The sequence below is a fragment of the Cyrtonyx montezumae genome, unplaced genomic scaffold (assembly GCF_038088225.1).
Source record: "Cyrtonyx montezumae isolate F1298 unplaced genomic scaffold, pur_monq_1.0 scaffold_0, whole genome shotgun sequence".
Lineage (NCBI taxonomy): Eukaryota > Metazoa > Chordata > Aves > Galliformes > Odontophoridae > Cyrtonyx > Cyrtonyx montezumae.
The window spans coordinates 26980854-26999327 of NW_027071824.1; the positions used below are offsets into that span (position 1 = coordinate 26980854).

An 18474-nucleotide genomic window follows, 5' to 3' on the forward strand; every position below is an offset into this window, starting at 1 on the left:
TAGATGTTGTATTGAGGGACATAGATTAGTGGGAAATTTCAATCATAGGTGGATGGTTGGACTGGTTGATCTTAGAGGTCTTTTCCAACCCTGGCAATTCTATGAAAGTGTGTCGTCTACTTATGTACTTTTAAACTGCTACTATCACTTTCTTACAGTGAATACGTAAAGCTTTAGTAAATTTTTGCCATATAGCACTTAACCTCATCAAAACAAGCGTTGTAAGTGCAGCTTCACAGTGACATTTAACACTTCAGAAGTTAACACTTTGAGCAAAGTCAATGGAGAGATAATACGCCTTCAAAGATATAATTAGACTTGCCACTACTGCTGTTAAAAAAGCCGAAAATTCAGATTGTGTCTCAAAAATTGCATTGGATTAATTATGCCTAGTTTTAATCTTTTTTCTTCTCTAGTTCTCACTTCTTCGTACGATTTAGTTCTGTAGTGACAAACATGGAAACTGATGTAGTTAACAAAAAACAGTATGTTGCAAGGGTAGCATAAAGGAAGCAGTACAATGTCAGTTTAGATCTACCCTCCACACCAAATAAACTGAACTTGTAATTTTCTCCCTATGATTTCTTCCTAAGAAACATTGAAAAGAATCTTCCTGAAACATGACTTGAATCATGTTTCAGGATGATAAAAGGTGTGAAACACCTCCCTTATGAGGAGAGGCTGGGAAACCTGGGTCTGTTCAGCCTTGAGAAAAGAAGACTCAGAGGGAATCTGATCCATGTCTATAAATATCTAAAGTGCAGGAGGCAAAGGGATGAGGCTGGACTCTTCTCAGCAGTGTGTGGCAATAGGATAAGGGGAAATTGGCCACAAAGTGAAGCATAGGAATCTCCACACAAATGTGCATGGGAACTTCTTCACAGTGCAGTGACAGAGCAGTGGCACAGCTGCACAGAGAGGTGGTGGAGTCTCCTTCTCTGGAGACATTCCAGACCCGCCTGGACGCCTACCTGTGCAACCACCTGTGCAACCTGGGCTAGGGAGCTGCTTTGGCAGGGGGTTGGACTCAATGATCTCTGGAGGTTCCTTCCAACCCCTGCAATTCTGTATATCTCTAATCCTTTATATATCCATACAATCTCTAGATTAATCCTCTGGTCTTACTCTCCATAGTAGAAAGAAACAGAGATAGGTCTTATGGGAATCTGTTCTTTAATTGATGCAATTTCCTTGAAATTCCATTCTTTGAGGATTAGAAAAGGGGAGAACATATTTTGAAAAAAATATATATATATATAAAAAATCTCATGTACAACAGAATAATTTTTTGTACCACAATAAATGTGTGCCTATGAGTGTGCAAGATAGAACTCACATTTAATCTGCATGAAGTTAATTCACTAACTAGATTTGGAATGAATAGGTGCAATGAAACAAAAGAAACATTGTACACAATCTGAGTCTGTTTTGGACTAATAAAAACAATCATAGCTATCCAGGAATACTACTTAATCCTAAACACTGTGCTATTCATTGTTTCTTAATATGTTGGTCACAGTATTTCTAGTGTATTTCATCAACAAAAAAAAGTCTTCAGGCATTTGACAATTTTTCAGAGTATTTATTTACACTCTTAGATACTTACAGTGTAATAAAAAACTTTATTTATATATATAAATCTACAAAGCACATATACTTAAAGTAGAAAATGCACCATCCTGACTTGGTTCACATTCAGTGTTTTCCAGTGAATTTGGTGAACAGCCCATTCTTCAGAAGCTTGACCATTTAACTCCACTGTAAAAAAAAATAATGACTTCTGCATCCAAAATTTTACAGTGATTAAGTCTGTTTTCAAATCTTAGACTTGACAAGCATGAGGACTCCAAAGCATTTCAGTAATAACGATGTCCAAATAACATTAAAAGTATTTAATTCATTTAACTGACTGTATTAATGTCAGCTTTCCATCACTGAATTTCCTTATTTTTATCAAAGCCTTATTTGTAAGCTGCATTGTTTCATCCCACTTGTTTTTCTCAGGGCTTGTGTATGTCACCAAGTTCTCAGTATACTGCAAGATTGACTTCAAAAACCTATGAGAAATAAAAAGAGAAATAAAACTCTAAATTAAAGGACATAAAGGAGGAAAAAAAAAAAAAAAAGGACCTCAGTGCCTGACTTGAAGTTGCTATTTTCTCCAAACTTCCATATTTCCCTCAGTGTGACCAACACATTGAAGTTTATTGTACTTCTGGAAAAGAACCACTCCTTCATTCCAACAGCAAGAAACGATTTTCAGAACTGCAATTAAGTACTGACACAAAGAATGTGATGATATAATGTGTAATACAATTGTCCACATACTGCTTCCTTTCCTTTCTCAGTCAAATGCTTCATAATGCAACTTGTTAACTGACACACTAGGAGTAAAATTACTTACATATTAAATACAGCTTTTATAGTTTAACATTTTTTGAGTGTGAGATCATTTTCTGTTTATTCTAAGAGAGAGAGAGTCTAATAAGTAAAAATGTGAACAATTGGACCATATATTTTCAAAGTTATTTTAGCCCTCAGCAAATACTGTATGAGATAGCACTGATGACTATAATTACAGAAAAGATGATAATACAGTAAAATGCATGCTGTTCCTTCTTTCCTTTTCCTTTCCTTTCCTTTTCTTTTTTGTCTCCACAGGACTTGTAGTACAGATCAAATCTATTCAATTGGCTATGAAAAGAGTGTATGAAACTTGCTGTTTCCACAATGCCTTATATACTTACTTTACATACTGATGGTAATCAGAAGGATTCTTCTTACAGACCAAGTGGACATTAACAAGCTCCAGAGTAATCAACACTAAGATGAGCCGTAACACCGGAGATAAAAACTTAATGCTAGAAACAGGTAAAAGTAAAATAAATGAATAAACCTGAATTACATTGAAATCACTAGTACAAAAATAAATTCTCAGATTTCTAAAACCATGCTAATTAGAGGAGTATTTAATAGTGAGAAAGAGTGCAAAAAGTCCATTAGCAAATAACAGATGAAATATCAGAATTATAAACAAGACTATAAATCATGAAATCTCAAAACAGGAAAAAAAAATCCAACATGTTTAACTAAGACTTCAGGGGAAAAGTCACTAGCACCTGTTAACACAAAGATAATAAAATGAAGATCAGCTGAGTTGCAAATATTCATTGTCCATTTAAGCTATGTTTCTTAAATAACATGGTTATTATTTTGAAGAATATAATCAAGCCAAAAATATTTTATTCTCCAGTTTTTGAAGTAAATTCATAAATTCTTTATAAGTTCATAAGTTCATAAGTTTGGAAAGGACCTATAAGATCATCTAGTCCAACCATCCTCCTATCACTATCCCTACCCAACTACTAAATCAAATCCCTTAGCACCTCATCTAAACGCTTCTTGAACAGCGCTAGGGATGGTGCCTCAACCACCTCCCTAGGCAGGCCATTCCAGTGCCTGACCACTCTTTCAGAAAAGAAATGCTTCCTCAGGTCTAATCTAAATCTTCCCCGGCGCAACTTGTGGCCATTCCCTCTCGTCCTGTCGTTATTTATCAGGGAGAAGAGGCCCACCCCCTCCTCACCACAACCCCCCTTCAGGAAGTGGTAGAGTGCAATAAGGAAACACTTGTGAATAGAAACAAAACTAATATAATCCTAATCCTAAAAAAAATCTCTCTCTAACTCCTCTAAAAGATACTGATTCAGGTGTAACAAAAAAAAAAAAGCACTAGAACTGGAAAAGGTTGAGTCCTGAAATCAGTTTAACATTTTGTACTCAGGTAAAACTAAAATAGCATTTTTTATGTTTAAATAAGAAAAGAAAGAAAATAAAAATGTAATCTTAAATGACTCTTTCATTTTAAAGCTTAAGGTAAGTAGTGCAGTGATGCTAAAAACATCCATTGAACTGTTCTCCAAATAGAGATTTTCTGCTAGTTTGTAAAATAATTCAGGGTTGGCACTTAACTCTGAGATGATTCTCAAGAACACATGAACACTGTGTATTTTTATGACAGAACTCTGAAAACATGCAACAGCAGCATGAAACTCTCTCATAAACCTAGCTACAAAGAGTAAATATCAACCAACCTGTTCAGCATTCGTAGGTAGTTATGCCTCTGGCGAGAGCGTAGAGTCTTTTCCGTCCACTGCTGGTATCTCGACTTAATGCTGGCAATAACTTGTTCGGACACTTGATGGCACTGTGTGCTTATTTTACGAAGTACCACTAACACTTCCAGTACAGGTCGTGGAGAATAGAGCGTGCAAACGTGACTATCACAAAGTTGTAGCAACAGCCTTCAAAACCAGAAGTAATTGTTAGTTTCATTCTTTTGCCAGCGGGATTTAACATGAGATATAAACCAAACTACAGCTAACATGAAATGTAATGTTAGCTAAAAAACGATTACTCTGACAAAAAAAAAAAAAGTAAGGATCTCTGTAGGAGCAGTGGCTGTGTTTTCTGTCACTTTATGTAACATAATTAAAGAGCTATTGGTGATGAATACGCTTCCCATTTCAAATTAAAGAAATACAACCACACTAAACAAAAATGCGTAGCCAAAATGATACACTGAACACATTAAATCAGAAAACATCTGTGGTTTAGACCTCCCACCATATTTCAGTTCACAATGAACTAGCATCCACCAGAATAAAACTTATTCAAACAAACGGTATTAATTAATAGTCTCATCAGTGTGTGGTCTTCCTTCTGAGCAGAAGTAGCAGCAGATTGAATGCTTCTTAAAACACTGGAGGTGAAGCCAACGTTTTAATCAACTACACACCAAATTACAAATTGTTGAAGTAACCAAATACCTTTCTTCTGTCATTTTCTAATCTGCAAACATAATGTGTCACACATCACTTTAAGCACTCTGCTCTTATGAAAGTGTTTCTTAATCTCCCTCATGCCAAAATTATCTCTGAGACAGCAAAACATTGACAACTAAAAGAGATAAAAGCAGAAAAATCTTAAAACCATGTAACAGTTTAGTAATTGGGCTTCTTAATAAATGAGACCAAATGCAGAGATGGATACTAAAGAGAAGGCATACAATTCATATAAGTAGAGCACTAGTAAACAAGGTATGCAATTTATATAAATAAAGCACTATCCTGCCCACACCTCTTACATTTGATTAGGTATTTTGTTCCAACATATCCATGGATTCACAAGCCTCTTAAGATTGCCACCAGAATACCAATTAAAAGCCAAGTTGTTTCGATCATCATTTCACATCAGTTATAACTGTAACTACCAACATACCTCTACAATCTGACCACGAATGTAACAGGAATTTTCTATTTCAGAATTTTGCTCCTAAAGCACATAAGGCAATAAATGTATACTGGCACATTATTATCTTTAAATGCCATACACAGCTGTGACACCAATCACATTAAAACAAATTTCTGATGAAGCTTTAAATAAAATTTAATTTAATCCAGTCAGAACATAAATATTTAAAAGATATTGCTTCCCCATTATGAGAGCGAGGTTTTTTTTTCATGCTGAATTCCAAACAAGAACAGTACTATAATGATGTCTCAGTTCTACAATGTTTTATTGTTGCAGCAACAACACTGGAAAAACATGCAACATTTCAAGAACTGTTCTAAAGATGGAGAAATGAATAACTTAGGTTTGAGTGTTCTTGTGGTGAACTGCATGAACAAGTTGACAGTGGAAACAAGGAATAGATCAAACTTACCTCTCTGTTGCAACAGGATTCATTGGGTCATCTGAACTATAGCAGTTACAGGGCAAATACTGCTGCAACTGAGAGAGAATTTCAGCCATCTTTAAAACTAAAGTACTAGCTTCAGTACTTCCTTCCAACCTTAAAAAAAAAACACAAAGAAGTATGATTAGAGATGACAACGCAGCATAATACTTAACATTTGTCTTAATATTTGCACAGATCAAAATGCAGATATTTTGGATAGCAGTGTTTTCCCTCTACCTTATAAGCATGACTTTCCTTCTCCAGTTAAAAACAGCCTTTTCTGTTTCAGCAGTCTTCTTAACCTCTTTACTCCTCTACTTATTCATTAAAATCCTGAAGATATTAGGTATATGCCTGACACATTGTATTTCCATCTCTTAGCTTTACACATCATTTACATTATCAATGGAAGAAATTACACTGACATTTTCCTTTTCAAATCACAAAAGAATGTTACACTCTATTTTCTATGCAATACCTCAATGTGAGACCTTCCATTAATTCAGCTACTACTTTCATGTTCCGGAACACGCAATTACTTTGTTTTATATCTGGTGAGTCATCTTTCTGGTTTTGTTGTGATGGGCTCAACGTCTAGTGTAATTTCCTAAGGGTTCCTTCAATATCTCTTCACAAACAGAACAGCTAGTCAGTTTTATGTTGGTTTCAAAGGGCTCCAATATTCCCTTCCAGACAGCAGTATTTGTAGTTTTTACAGTATCTTTTGGCTACAGATTTCTATGGCACAGATTAACTTAAAAAGAAAAATGAAGGGGTCTCCTCACAATCCCTCTGGTGTGAGTAAAGAATCTAATGAGACTTCTAATCTCAAACTCTGTCATTCATATGTTTTTGAGAAGGATTTTTTTTACAACAGCATACACATACCCTTTAATTGTTTGAATATGCTCCTCAGACACTGTTGGTAATTCACGCCACGAGCAAATGCTCTTCATACATTCTAGCACCTAAAAGTTAAGAATGTAATATGAAAAAATTTATGCAAAGTACAGCCTTAGACAAACAGGACAACATACAGGACAATATATTTTATTTTTCTTAATTGCTATTTTAGGGAGAAAAAACAAACTGCAACACTTGGCAGATTACTTGTTCAGTAATTAATAATACTTGTTCAGTAATTAATATTTTGTAAACCAGCACAAAGCATTAAGATTTATGTTAGGGCAAAAAGCCTTGATGTACACTTCCTGTTAAAACATCACCTGAAGAAACTAATTTACTATTCTTTCTTCTTTTATATATATATATATTAAAAAAAAAAGACTTTGTAAGATACAGTTCAAAAACTGTTTAAAATGAGTGCTGTTTACTGCAAGCTCAAATCAATAAAGAACATCCTCAAGCAGTACATAAACTAATTGGGTGAGAGATACTGAGACATTGGAAAGCAGATTTTGCTACAGATAATTTCAAATAACTGGCATTTATGTAACAAAAATGTTACTTGTGGTAGCCTAATCCAAGATTCTCACAGAACTTAATCTGTGTCAAGGACAAGGAGATTAAGAAATCCATAAAACAGCAAACATTCAGGTAAAAATAAAGCTATACAGTGATTTGAGCAGGAACAGTATATGTTGTATGACCAGCAGTGTGCCTAATTACCTTTCAAAACCTGAAAATGTATTAGGAAAAGAAAAGTTCTGGAAAAGTCTAACTTTTTAGGAACAATAAAGTTTGAAGACAGTAACTAAGGCTATTTTTAAGGATTCACAATTTCAAGGACTAAAATGCTTTCAGTTTCAAGCACATACCTGTTTCTTGAGTCGGGAAATTGGATGAAATCGAGAACGGTAGCAGCTTGCACAGTTCATCAGTGGCTTTATGACCAGGTGCTCCTGATTACAAAAAAAATAAGACAAAATACAAGTTCCTTTAAACTGCCCTAACTCTGAGTAGACCTAGACTTATGCTTAAGTGTATTCAAGCTGTCTACACTACTGAAGATTTCCATATTTTTGAGGGACAAATACAGTGATCATTAGTTTAAAGCTTAATTTCTCTGACATTTTCCAAATACAAAAGCTGGCAGTAGATGAGAGATAAACTATGTACTCTCTTAACGCAGCAGCATGAAAATCTTCTTTAGAAACTAAAATGAGCTCCAACTAGTAAGTACAAAGCAATCTTATATATAAATCTTATCAGATTGAAAGTAATGGCAAATACAAACAGGAAACTTGAAAGAGCAAATCTAATAGTAGGTAATGTTACAAAATATGTACTGCTAGACAAAAAGGGTACACAGTAAGGAGAGTTAACAAATCACATCTCCATTTCTAAACTACTTCCATTATTTATAGTATGTCAGAAATAAAGAGTTTCTCAAATATTACATGTCTCTCTGGGTAAACTATAGTCATTTCACATAATGCATCAATTATCTGAATAAGGATTGGTTAATCAAACAAATTGAGAAAGGATAATCATCTGGAAAACTTTCTGCACTTATTTTACTGCAATCCTAGAAAACATACTTGCATGGTATCCCACTTGGAGGAATATTCTGTTTCCAAAGAAGGCTGCAGCCAAGAAAGATGCAGTCTTAAGGCTCTCTAAAATCACACCTGTCATCCAACCGAAGATTCCTCTGACAGCATAATATGAAACCCTACCTTAAAAGTAACCATGTCTTCATCTGAGAACCTGCAGAGTAGTGTGATTGCAAATGCCACTAACTGATTGGCTATTTGTCTGGGAAATTCTTTTAGATTGATCTCTCCATGGCTTAAATGATCTCTTACGCGTGGGCCCTCCTGGTGGTTCAAGAAATCCCAAAGAAATTCCTGTGGAGATATATACCAATAGAGGTAAGTGTATAGGATTACGTTCTGAAAGTTAAATATGTAATTGTGTCCATAAGAAAAGGGGCCTTTAGACAAAGAAAACAACACAAACTATGCCTATAAGAAAAAAATTAAAATTAAAAAGGACCCTTAGTCCACTGCTAGCCCGTCAGGAAACTTGAAACTAACATGCAAGCTATTCCATAAAGGGAAACAACAGATTTTTCTCTGATTTTATGTCCCAAATCCTCACTGTCTCTGCCTCCCAGTGCAAAAAATTAATATCTTTCTTACAGTCTCAAGAGACCTCTAAATTGTTTTCATGTTTACTGTCTGTTTGCATGGCAGTATGCAGGATGTGCTGTGGAAAGTTTGCAGCTAGGCTGTGGTACCATCTGCCCACCCACCTAGTACAGGTTATACCCCAGAAGAAACTGGAAAGCAATTTAGTTTTCCCCACAGGGGGCATCGTTTCTTCTTCTCTCTCCAGCTACTCTTCAAAAGTCTACCACAGAAATCATCCAGACTTGAACATTTCAGATAGAAAGACAGTTATATTCTAACCAAATGTAGCATGTCAGGTACTACTTTGTGTCCTTCACAGTGAAACAGGAACAAGTTTCTGGTACTACCCTACTGGAGATAGGCAACAAGAGATAAATAAATACACAATCAGAGATACACTGCTAAATTTAAGGAAAACAAAAACCAAACCAAACAAATGAAAAACCCAAGCAAAATAACAACCACAAAAAGAATTTCCAAAATACTTGCCATAGCAGGTTCTTCAAGAACTGAAGGAAGCTGATTGACTTCTTCATTATCCAAATGCTTTGCTAGCATCTACAAAAAGTCATTTGAAAAGAAAGCTTTTATTGGAAGTTAAAAAATCATATATATCACAAGAAAAACACTAAGTAATGAGCTTTTCTAATAGTAAACAAATAATTAATCTGTTTCAAAATTGAAGGGCCTATTTGTTACTGACAGACTGAGATAATTCAATAAGAGCTGTAAGACTGAAGATTTCTGCTCGCAAGGTTTATTTGTATTTATTTTGAATAACCGAGTTTACAAAAAGTGGCAGAATAACTGTTTCTCTATAATGAAGAAATATAAAATAAAAACATTAAAAAAATTAAATTCTGTTCATTAAAATTTGCACTGATCTTGTTATGCTCTGAAAAATGACAAATTTAAGGTATATTTACTGCCCATCATCTTCTACTTGGAAAAATTTAGAAATAAGGCCTTATCCAACACAACCAGTAAGCACATTCTGATCTCTATTAACGAGAAACATGTCCAAGTTTGAATGATGACATTTCTATGTATTTAAAAAGAATAAACACAAATACCTCATCGAAAGTGGTGTAGAAAACAGAAGACTGAAAAAGAAAACAATAACCATTATTAGATTATCAATAGAAAACAATTATACAGACATGTAAATGAGTAAATCTAAGTTCAATATACATGAGATACCAGAGGTGTATTGATAGCAAATAAACCCTTACAAAATAGAAAAGAGTATTAGATTTTGTTTAACCAAGTTGTTTTTTTTTTAATAAATGGAATGTGATCTACTTTCCTCCCTCATACTACTATTCCAGGACACTAATCTTGAAATACTTTTTCAGACTATCAGGCAACCTTTTCCCTTAGTTTTTATTAAAAGAAAAAAGAGGGGGGGGGAGGGGAGGGTGTATTCATCAAACCGTACTAGAAATTTGTAAATAATGTTCTATTAATTCTTGGATTTTGGTGGGGGGAAGCTAAATTTAGACACAGTGCTACCAAAATAATTACCTTGCAAATACTGCTAGCAATAACTGTTTTAGACAGAAATTTACCTCAGCTGTTAGCAATCGATTCGGACATTTATTAGTTGTAGTGAAGAGCAGTCTAAGTCCAACTTCCAGCTGAGGAAGTAAGAGAATCACACAGTCAGCATACCTGAAAAAGTAACACAGAAATAGTTTCTTTTCCCTCCCTTATTTATACAATCCAAATGGAAATTCAAGATCCAGGTCAAACAACCCAAACCAACACTCCTTGGTAATGAGACCATATGAATGTTAAATTACTTTCTGTGCCCAACACCATCAGACCACCTAAATCAAATCAGCTCAGGAATGACACTAACTTACAAAACTCTGAATGGAAGATGAAAAAAAAATACTATTAAAAAAAACAACAACAACAAAAAATCCACAGCATTTTAACATATAAGGAGATGTTTCCACTTGCTTTGTAAAGTTCCCTTCCTAAGCTACAACTTCTCCAGATTCAACAAAAAACTTCTGGAATCTACAAATTCTGCTGGCTAGTGTTCTATAAATCATGAAGATCTATAAATAAAAATGCAGAACAAGACTAAAAATAGGAGGAAAAAAAATCAACGATTACCTACTTTGCTTGAAAGCTGTTAAAGCAGCCGTCCAAAATGATAGCATTGTTCTTAGCACAAAATTAGATGCTTGCACTAGCTCTTCAGCTACTGAAAGTGTTTCATGATTCAGATCTGCAAATTAGCAAAACAGCATCAATAAATTACATACAATCTACAGTTTTCTAATTAATTCTTGATATTTCATCAGAATGAAAAGATTACTTTCAGCATTTATAAAGGGGGAAGTACATAGTAACTGGCTCCAGTTTCTGTTCAGTTGTCCTCCACTTGTTTCAAATACTTCAGAAAAGTATCATGCGTATTAATAGAATCAGTATGACACTGTTCCTATTTTATCAAAGTTTTGGTACTGTCATTTAAGCTGGACACAACCAGCAGTGTGCTCTTGCAGCCCAGAAGGCCAACGGTATCCTGGGCTGCATCACAAGAGGGGTGGCCAGTAGGGAGAGGGGGTAGATTGACCCCTCTCCTCTGCCCTTGTGAGGCCCCATCTGGGCACTGTGGCCAAGCCTGGGGCCCCCAGTATGGGAAGGACACAGATGTTGGAAATTTTCAGCTGTTGATACACAGGTCCTTTCCCAAGATAGTTATCAGAGTACTGAGGATGTGTCACTATACTCTCTTTCTCCACTACTTGCCCTGCAAGATGCAGAATATTCCTGATGGGACTCTTGCAGCCAGAACACGCTGATTCTGGAAAGATTTTTGTAAAGAAAAACTAGATAACTATTAAAAGGAAATGAATTATCATCACAACACTGAAACATATAGCTGAAGCCTTTCATAAGCTGTACTATTAACACATTTCAGTGTGTTATGTTTATTTTAGAATTAAGTTTTTTTTGTTTTGCTAATCACTACAACAGTAAGCATTAAAAAGCTGTCCACGAGCACAGCTGATTTACGATGACAATATATACAAATATCTTACCTAAAAGATTCAGTCACCTAACTGCAGAAAACACAGTCAACAGCACTTTTGGATAATGAAACAATAATGAATATAGCAAAAAATAATGACTAGAGGTTAAATACTTGCCTGGGAATGCATCAAGCTCCTCTAATCTAATGAAAGTCACGTATGGTCGATGTACTAAAATATATTTAGTTTGCAGAAGATATGTCTGTAACAACTGACCCAGTCCTGCAGTTAAAAAAAGCAGCATAGCACAATATCTAGGGAGAATATTATAACATATTAGGAAAGAAAATATAGCATAATCTTTTGCAAAAATCCATATTTTTGGGTTAGAGACAAAAGTTTCTTTTGTTCTATCAAACAAGATCCAGTACCTACTTTGCCCATCCCTTTTGAGTAAGGGAGCTTAACGATTAATTACATTTTACAACCATGACAAAACAATGTAGAGTTAGGAGGAAAAAAAACATCAGTGTATTCTCCTTGGCTGCTGCTGCTCTTCTTCCTTTCCTATGCCTTTGCCTTTTTTGATTTATTCCTGACTGCCCAGACCTTAAGTTTCTTCATTTTTCCTATTAGAAAAAACACTCTGGACCTAAAACTGACCAGTTTCATAATGGCTGAAGTATTCCATGGAAATCCAGTTCCAAAGGAAGTGGTAGCAGCAGCAGGAAAACTGGCAGGGTAGTCCCAAAGGCCTTACAGCATTTTTTTTTTTTTTTTTTGTAAGAGTAGCAAGTTGTATTAATTGATTTTCAAGCACTGTTAGCCTGGCTGGATGAGAAAATAAGATATATTTTTTAATAACTTACTTTGCAGGAATTTCCTGTGGGGATGCAAACCCATGCCACAAAACATTACGGAGATTCAGACCATATGGTGATCCAATGAATATCCTCAGTACATCCATCTAATTAATAAACACAGATTACTACATGAAGAAATTTATTATTTATTATCTTGTGTCTTGCTCTGACAAGAAATTTGAGAAGTTATTGAGAAACTATAATGTCTACTGTCAAGACTACTGGCCACAGCTTGTTACATTAACTGCAACTCATTATTCACAATTCCCAGTACTCTCTGAAAGGAAATCTTAGCTTACTCAAACATGCTATAGAATATAATAAAGAAAGAACAAATCTTCCAAACATCTCAAACAGTTTCGAAAGGAAAACAAATTAGATCACGTTTAGCTTTTACTTATCATATTGTAAATCCATAATAATTAACATGAAAGAACATAAGAAAAATTTGCATTCAAAATTCTATTCCCAGAATTCCACTGGGAAATGGGAAACTGTTTTTAATAGTAAGAATTAAACTACTCCACATGGAACTATAATTTAAGACAAAATCCTTACAAAACTACTAGATAGGCTAACTGTACACATCCAATACTTTGTTCTAAAAATAAATAAATAAATTGTATTTGTAGAGCAGTATGAAAGGGACCTTCTACTGTGTTTACAGAAGAAGGTAAGGGTCCTCAGAATTATTATTATTTTTCTGCAAACAGCAATAGAAGAACTAGTTTCCTCTACACACAAACTTTATTGTGGTTAATATTATAAAGCATTTTACTATAGTAGCGGTGAAGGGGAACACATCTTACAAGAAACTGTAACTGCAAGACGTATGTTCTCAAGTAGTGAAACTCAAAAATGGGCAGAAACATTGTTGCTTGCTCACCCCCTTGCCAGACACGTGAAATTTTAAGTACGTGGATTGAGTGGCAATTTTAAAAATTACAGGCTACCCTTTAAAAATTATTTCCATTTACAATTATTATATTCATTATTTACACCTCTGCAATGGAAGTTTTCCCAATGTATTACAGAATTTGAAACTCTTCTTTAGGACAAGCAAAGACTCTGACTGTATACCAGACAAAAAGAAAATCAGCTCAGTATTTGTTACTTATTTCAAAAAGATGCACTTACAACAACTCGTCCAAAAACAACTGCAAGCTCCTCAGAAGCAAGCAAATCTCTTAGAAGGAAGGGACAATCTTTACCAATTAGTAAATGTACCTATTAAAAAAATAATATTAAGTAGAAATGATTAAAACATAAATAATTCAGAATATTTGTCTTTCAAGCATAGACTTTGATAAATTTAACTCTTAATAAACATTTTCATTGCTGTAAAAATGCAAACAGACATAACCCACCAATTGAAACAGTCTTTCAATTATAAAGTTTCATGATAAATTAAGATCTATGGACTGCATCAGGAAAGAGTGCATATCCTACTTTATATTCCCATGGAATATCACCCCAAGGAAAACGTTTAAAAAAATGTAAAAAGCAAGAAAGCAAGCATACGAACATATAATTAAGGGAATTTTTAAATTAATTCAAAAACTCACCACCCCTTCAGACTTAGGAAAATTTTGTTTCTTCCTGTTTTGTCTTCTGCCCTTTCCTCATAGAGATTTAACAACCAGTTGTTTTATCTCATCTATGGGAAACATACCCTGACAGGAAAACAAAGTAGGAAGAGGCAAGGAGGTGGTTTCCCCAAGACAATAAAACATGTTCCCTTCTCCGTAGCTTGCATGCCCCCCTTAACAGTGATGGAACCTGTGTGGTTATGGAGTGAAACAAAAAAAAGGACTGGAACCAGTTGAAAAATAACAAGTGTGGAAATAAAAGAAGGAAAGGTACTAAGTTACAGAACTGGTACAGTTCATCAATCCAGCTTTCTACTAGGTTTTCAAATATTTGTGCTCACAAAGCACACAATACTGTTACTAAAGATGTGGCCAGGCTACCGTACATCATCACCATACAGGATAATCTCGATTTTTCAACATGCAATTAAATCTAATATTCACATCTTATAAAACCAAACTTGCAATTGAATCCTCATGGCAGCACTTACATCACCCAAAGCTCTCTCCAAGCATGATGTTAGCTTCATTAACCCAAGAGCAACTTCTGTAGATCGTGCATAGTGTAGAACATCAAATACTTCAAGAAATAACTGTGTGATTCGGGAAGAGGGGTTGGAGATAAGAGGAAAAGTGCTGAATTACATATTCAGAAGGAGAAATCAAATTGTCAAACTCACATAAAAAATGTGATCTAAATATTCTTCTGTGATAGTCACTACACAAATACAGACAGAAAACCATGCCAGGTTGATAAAGCTGTAAACGACTGCAGGGTCACTGTCCATTTCTTGCATTTGTAGTTGAAACTTACCTAGTACCACACATCTATAAAGACTATCAGTGACTTTGCATAGTAATATTTGATATTAAGCACAGCCCATTAGGTTTTAAAGAAAAAGAAAATCCTACAATCTTTGGTTAGAACAACCCCAGTGTATAATTAAATACATATGTCTAATTATTGAGTCTGGAAAATTAAAAGTGACTATGTAACTGAGAAGACAATTAGTTACAAATTCTAAGCATTGTGGTTTGTTGCTCTGTCACGTGTCCTTTTGAAAAACTTCCACAAAGAGGTTATGTGCCAAAATACAACTGTCAACAGATATTTCCATACCTCTGTGTAGTTTGTCCAGTGGAACCATAATGCATACTGAACTATGAATTTCTCCTTGGTCAGAGATTTGAAGTGCAAATTAACAGATTCACATACAGGTCCAAGTGATCGTATGCTTTTGATATAATCCACACTTTGATCTTGAATGGAAAAACAGGATGTGGTTAGAGTACCAAACCTCATGAAGGTTCAGTATTTTAAAAGTCATAATAAGTGAAACCTCCAGCAGCCTGTACACATATTTAGCTCAATCATATTTATCCCTATTAGTTCAGAACAACCAATAAACTAAAATTTACTGTCCAAAATAACACACAAATGAACTACAGAAAAGTAAAAGTGCATAGTGAAAACAGGTAAGTCCAAATGCCTTCTCCAAAAGGAAACTTAATGCAAGAAAACATGGAATTGCATTATAATAGAACATAAATAGAACTTAATCTAATTACATTCAATTTTTTGTTGAAAGTGGAAGAATCCATTGGTGAAAGAGTACAGCAATTCCACATAACCAACCTGGAAGCTACTGCAGGCTTTGAGGACTTCATCAAGCAGCACTATTTACACCCCTTAAAGAATGCAGATGGATGTCGTACCCTACATTGTGGTATAACTGCTTCTCTTTGCTGGCAAATTCCTCCTGATTCACAGAAAAATATTGCCCAAGGCAGAAATATCTATCACTTGGACCACCTCTGCAAACTAACAAAAGGTTGCAGTTTGGCAAATGAACAATCAGCTGGTTCATCAGAACATAAATATTTTGTTCTGCTTCAAAAAGCATAATTATAAACTGTTCTACATACAGAAGGGAGAACAAATAATACTTATATACAAGCAAAAGTTGGAGAAAAGGAAACAAAAGCAACAGCAGCGCTACTAGCAACTACCAGGAGTTCCAAATTTACTGCAAAAAAAAAATAAAGAACACAGAATAAAATAATAATAAGGCAAGAGAGTAGCAAAACTTATGAACAGGCGAAAGGAGCTGGGAAACAAGAATGAAGAAACAAAGATGGAGCTACCTATGTGCCACAGATTACATGGATCTTAGGAGTCAGCTATAAACAAATATCAAACATGGATGAAACATTTAAAGCTCCCTGTAAATAATAAATGTACATATTCTAGCCATGAAACTAATGCTTTACTAAAATAAAACAATATAACTAAGTTCTGCATACCATAAACTGTAGAGAGAGATTCTGCATCAACTTTAGATGTATTATCATTGTATCAGAATAATACCAACCTGATTCAAGATAATGCACATGCTCTGTAATGGCTTGCCAATGTACTTCTCCATTTTCAGACACAATATTATCAATATCATAGATTTCTTTTTTCTCGAATCCAAGTTTGCAGATCACATAATGCACAGCTGAAGAAAGACAAGTAGTGACCAAGTCTGATGATGCCATCTGAAAAGGATAAAATTATTTTTATTTGCATAATTCTAGTTCAGTATATTTCTGATGCATTATATCTACGAAACTAATCATAAGGAGGAAATTGTTTACCCAGAGAGTGGAGAAGCACAGGCAGGCACAGGCTTCCCAGAGAAGCTGTGGATGCCCCATCCCTGGAGGTGTTCAAGGTCAGGTTGGATGGGACCGTGGGCAGCCCAACCTTGTTGGGGACAGCCCTGTCCATTACAGAGGGTTGGGTCTGAGTGGGTGTTAATGTTTCTTTTAACTTAAATCCCGTTAGGAAAGCAATGCCTCCTATTTTATTACATTGGCTGGTGACATCAGAAGCAGATGTCGGTGATATGGAAGTATAGGTAGTACTTTCCTACCAATATTCTATTACATTTTGTTGCAACAGGGGCCAGCCTGACATAACAGCATCTGACATGGAAGTATATATGAAGAAAGGGGGTAGAACTGAATTCCTCCATGTGGAAAAAATGGCACTCATTGACATTCCTCAATGCTTGCTAAACGTTTATGGAGACCAAACAGTGGATGGCACATTTCAGCAGTGGTGTCAACAACACAAAAGACAGGCCTGGACAGCCATGCAGATCTGTCACAACACAAAATGAAGTGTCTCGATCGGCTCATCCATGCTAACTGGCTATCGGTGGTGACTGTATTGAAAAACAGTGCTTCAAAGCTAAGAGCGTGCTCCATCAAACAGTGTTATTGTGCTCTTCGTATCTGTTGCAGCAGTTTTCACAACATAAATAGGAAATAAATAGGAGGCATCACTTTCTGAGCAACCTACATAGCTAGACTGATGATCATAGCTGATGATCATGGGGAAACAAGTACGCATTTAGAGAACGTGCAAAGACTAGTGTTGTTCCCAGTAGGAGAGCCAATCGCTGAATACACGGCTTAAGGAAACACTGCCTATTTCCAACGGCAACAGAATAAACAGCACAGCTTCGACAAGGAGCCGTCAGCAGGCGCCATCGGGGGCGCCCTGAGTGCTATTAACCTAAGATGGCCGCATAGCATTGCTCAAGAAACGCTTCATTCTGCCCTTCGCTCCGGGTTTCACCGCCGTGGCAGCACGCGAACCGCAGCAACTCCGCGCGGCGCGGGGCCCCTCAACCCCTGCAGCGGCCGCACGGAGCCCGAGGGCACAGCACTCGCACACCCGCCGTCTCGGCCATTGTTACCTCCGCTGCTGCAGAGCCCTCCCGCTCTACGTCACGGCGCTCAGCCGAAGCACAGCCGCACGCCGGGCTCTCGTGGCCGCTGCCTGCACACCCTGGGTCGGAGAGGCTGCTCGCGTCCGCCACCCCGCCTTTGGGGAAAGCGGCGCCGCAGGCCGGCAGCCGTAGGCCGGCAGCCGTAAGCGGGTCCCGCAACGCGTCGAAATTCTCAGCCGTCGCCGCCCATATGCTGAGAAGGCGGCGAACGAGCGCGCGTGATATAAACACCCTGAGCAGCCGGGCTGGGACTGCGGGAGGGAGGGAGGAACCGCGAGGGGCGGTTTTGGCCGCTGGCGGTCCTGAGATTGAGGGGCGAGAGGAGGAGCTGAGTGACTGGGGCCGCGCTCTTTTTGTTGATGCCCTGAAACACAATGAGCAACAATGGGCAAAAACTGAAACAGGAAGCTCCGTG

At 36.4% G+C, this 18474-nt stretch overlaps 1 protein-coding gene across 1 annotated transcript; it reads right to left on the bottom strand.

Annotated features, from left to right (window-relative positions):
* Positions 1 to 1262: 1262 nt before the first annotated feature.
* On the bottom strand, positions 1263 to 18154 carry ERMARD (ER membrane associated RNA degradation). Its single transcript, XM_065730641.1, has 18 exons — positions 18027 to 18154; positions 16650 to 16818; positions 15398 to 15537; positions 14769 to 14870; positions 13826 to 13915; positions 12695 to 12792; positions 12003 to 12139; positions 10960 to 11074; positions 10404 to 10506; positions 9909 to 9938; positions 9325 to 9393; positions 8380 to 8550; positions 7519 to 7602; positions 6629 to 6708; positions 5726 to 5854; positions 4095 to 4304; positions 2748 to 2861; positions 1263 to 2057 (listed from the first exon to the last, which is right to left on the bottom strand). Exons 2-18 carry the CDS (start codon positions 16816 to 16818, stop codon positions 1898 to 1900), a joined length of 2001 nt encoding a protein of 666 aa, XP_065586713.1. The 5' UTR covers positions 18027 to 18154; the 3' UTR covers positions 1263 to 1897.
* Positions 18155 to 18474: the final 320 nt, after the last annotated feature.

Excerpts from the sequence above, each read along its gene's own strand:
- ERMARD (XM_065730641.1), bottom strand. The coding sequence starts at position 16,818 with ATGGCATCATCAGACTTGGTCACTACTTGTCTTTCTTCAGCTGTGCAT. Across the intron at positions 9,394-9,908 it reads TCTACACCACTTTCGATGAG|ATGCTAGCAAAGCATTTGGA; the intron begins GTATTTGTGTTT and ends GACTTTTTGTAG. Across the intron at positions 6,709-7,518 it reads TTTCCCGACTCAAGAAACAG|GTGCTAGAATGTATGAAGAG; the intron begins GTATGTGCTTGA and ends CTTAACTTTTAG.